Here is a 2,437-nt window from a genome sequence, read left to right as displayed (position 1 = left end):
TAAGAAAGCTCTCTCATCCTTAATAGCACGAAAAGTATATCATGATATAGGTCATTTCCGAGTTACCTTGTGCCTCTGTTTCGAAACGAATCCTCGTACAAAACCTTTCAAATGAAAATGAGATTGATTTGCATGAACATAAACCTGTAGGGGGGCCTTATTTTCATATAAATGGTTTCGGACGAAGACTCGTTTTGAGACAGAGGCAAAAGGTGTCGGAAATGGCCTATTATTTGGCCCCCATGTATGGAGTAATTGACTTCATTGTTCTCATAAAGCCCGCACAATTAGCCTGCGAAGTAGGTCGTTGGTAATTTGGTTGTCCTGAGGGCAAAAAAACGAGGCAAAAAGAAACTGAGAATTGCTAGTTCACCACTTTTTTTTCTCCTTCTCCCCAATAAGTCTTTCAACCTACTCTTTCTCTAGCATATTTTCTGGGGCTTTAACGATATCCCCCCCACATCCCGAAAACAAGCGCCAAAAAAAAGTTTCGCGCGAGGCAACAGCCCGCTCAGCCCCAGGACACTCGATTAAGTAACGCAATGAAATAAGGCTATTTCCGTGGGCTGCCTGTGGCAGGCCACGGTAAGGTTTGCCCGGGATTCCTTTCTCATTGTCGACGCAAAACGACAAATTTGATTGACAATGAAATCCACGTCACAGCTGGAACTAATTTCGAAAGATTCTTCGATTCTGGCAAGAAGTAGCTTGTGTAGATAGTGTAGTTCTCGAAGCAACGTGTACGTATTCAGGAAATAAACAGAAGGTAAGACATTTGAAAAAGTAAACGAAACAAATTATTCTTGTCACAAAGTCTGAGTTACCTCAGGGCACAAGACATCCGCACATACCACAAGCCTTACAACACGCTGAGGTCCATCTTATTCCATCCAAAAGATAGGACACCAACCGAAAAGAAGACGGGCGTGGTATACGACATCACATGCAACCACTGCGGAAAGCATTACATTGGTGAGACAGCGAGAACTCTGGAGAAGCGAGTGGGTCAACATCAGAAACAAACAACATCTGCAATCCGGGAACACCAGTCTCAGGCCAATCACGAGATCGACTGGGAAGGAGTCAAGATTCTTGATAAGGAGTCGGTAGATGTCAAAAGGAAAATCAAGGAGGCCATCCATATCAAACGTCAACGTCCAACCCTGAACAGAGTCGGGGGCTATGATCTTCCCGCCATTTTTGACCATCTGTTGTCACGTGATTAAACAATTTGCATTCACGTGACAACGTGAGCTCACTTCAATCGCTGATGAAGACCGTGCGGTACAGTCGAAAGCTTCGCTTATAAATTTTTCAGACTTTGTGACAAGAATAATTTGTTTCGTTTATTTATACTGACACCAAGGTCAAGAATGAGCGTACATAGTCATATTTTAGAAAGTGTTTCGACTTGTATTGAATTGAATTGTGTACTGATTTGAACTGTGAAAATTACATAGAGTTCGCGAATAATCCTTTCCGTGTTACGCATCGAACCAACGAGTTTACTGTTCACTCGGCCTACCAAACGAAACAACGAGTTCAGCAACCGAACCTGTGTGTTCATCCGACCTACGTCCCTAACGCTTAGTCTAAACAAGCAACACATTGACACACGATATTCATACGATATTCACACACGATATTCATTGAATCAGCGTATTCAAAAATCAAGGAGTCCATCACAGTTAACATCGACACCAACCATTTCAAAAATCCGCTCAAATATTTGTTGGTTTGCAATTGAAGATATTTAAGATTCGAGAGCTTTACTCTGTCGAAACTTTCACAGCTCAATCCAGGAGTCAACAATCATTCCACGTGTATGTTTAAGGTTTTTTTGTATTCTTGCTGACATTGAGCTTACCTGTTTACCAGAACGCACATGTAAATAGCGTTTGCGAGAAGGTTTATTCCGGTTGATGTTTATTTTATTTCCAGTTTTCCACTGTTAACATTTATAAATACAAAGGGAAATATTTGTTCAGAAGAATTCCTCTGCTTCTCATGAAAGCTTTAATCCTTTCGTTATCTCGAATAAACAAGCACAGATTATCAATGGAAATATACCAGTTGCGTTACGTTGCGTTACGTTTTTCTCTCACACAAGTGAGCATTTAAGGATAATCAGTACTTCTGTTAATGTGCTTCAGTTCTTCTCTCACACAAAAGAGCTTCTAATTATATAACAGACAATCAGTACTTTAGCGTGTTAATGTTTTAGTAGATTCGTTACGTTCATTGACGGCAATACAGCCCTTCACAATATTTTAGTCTTCAAATAATTAAAACGTTGCATTACCATTCATGTCTCAAGATTTTCTCAACGGAAGTGATATGGCCTCATTAGAAAAAAAATTCCATTTCCCACGTTGCAATATTATTTTAGTTAAACACCATGCACACACTCGTTCCATCTTGTAGATCACCCGGAAAG

At 40.4% G+C, this 2,437-nt stretch overlaps 1 protein-coding gene across 1 annotated transcript; it reads left to right on the top strand.

Annotated features, from left to right (window-relative positions):
- The first annotated feature begins 242 nt into the window (after positions 1 to 242).
- On the top strand, positions 243 to 1,226 carry LOC145472648 (uncharacterized). Its single transcript, XM_081454976.1, has 2 exons — positions 243 to 310; positions 815 to 1,226. Exons 1-2 carry the CDS (start codon positions 243 to 245, stop codon positions 1,224 to 1,226), a joined length of 480 nt encoding a protein of 159 aa, XP_081311102.1.
- Positions 1,227 to 2,437: the final 1,211 nt, after the last annotated feature.

This window comes from Orbicella franksi, chromosome 2, assembly GCF_964199315.1.
Source record: "Orbicella franksi chromosome 2, jaOrbFran1.1, whole genome shotgun sequence".
NCBI lineage: Eukaryota > Metazoa > Cnidaria > Anthozoa > Scleractinia > Merulinidae > Orbicella > Orbicella franksi.
This window is presented reverse-complemented; position numbering and strand designations above follow the sequence as displayed.

What these genes read in the sequence shown, in the direction of transcription:
- LOC145472648 (XM_081454976.1), top strand. Translation starts at nt 243, where the DNA reads ATGTATGGAGTAATTGACTTCATTGTTCTCATAAAGCCCGCACAATTA. An exon ending in GCCTGCGAAGTAGGTCGTTG is followed by an intron (nt 311 to 814) that starts GTAATTTGGTTG and finishes CTTGTCACAAAG; the next exon opens with TCTGAGTTACCTCAGGGCAC.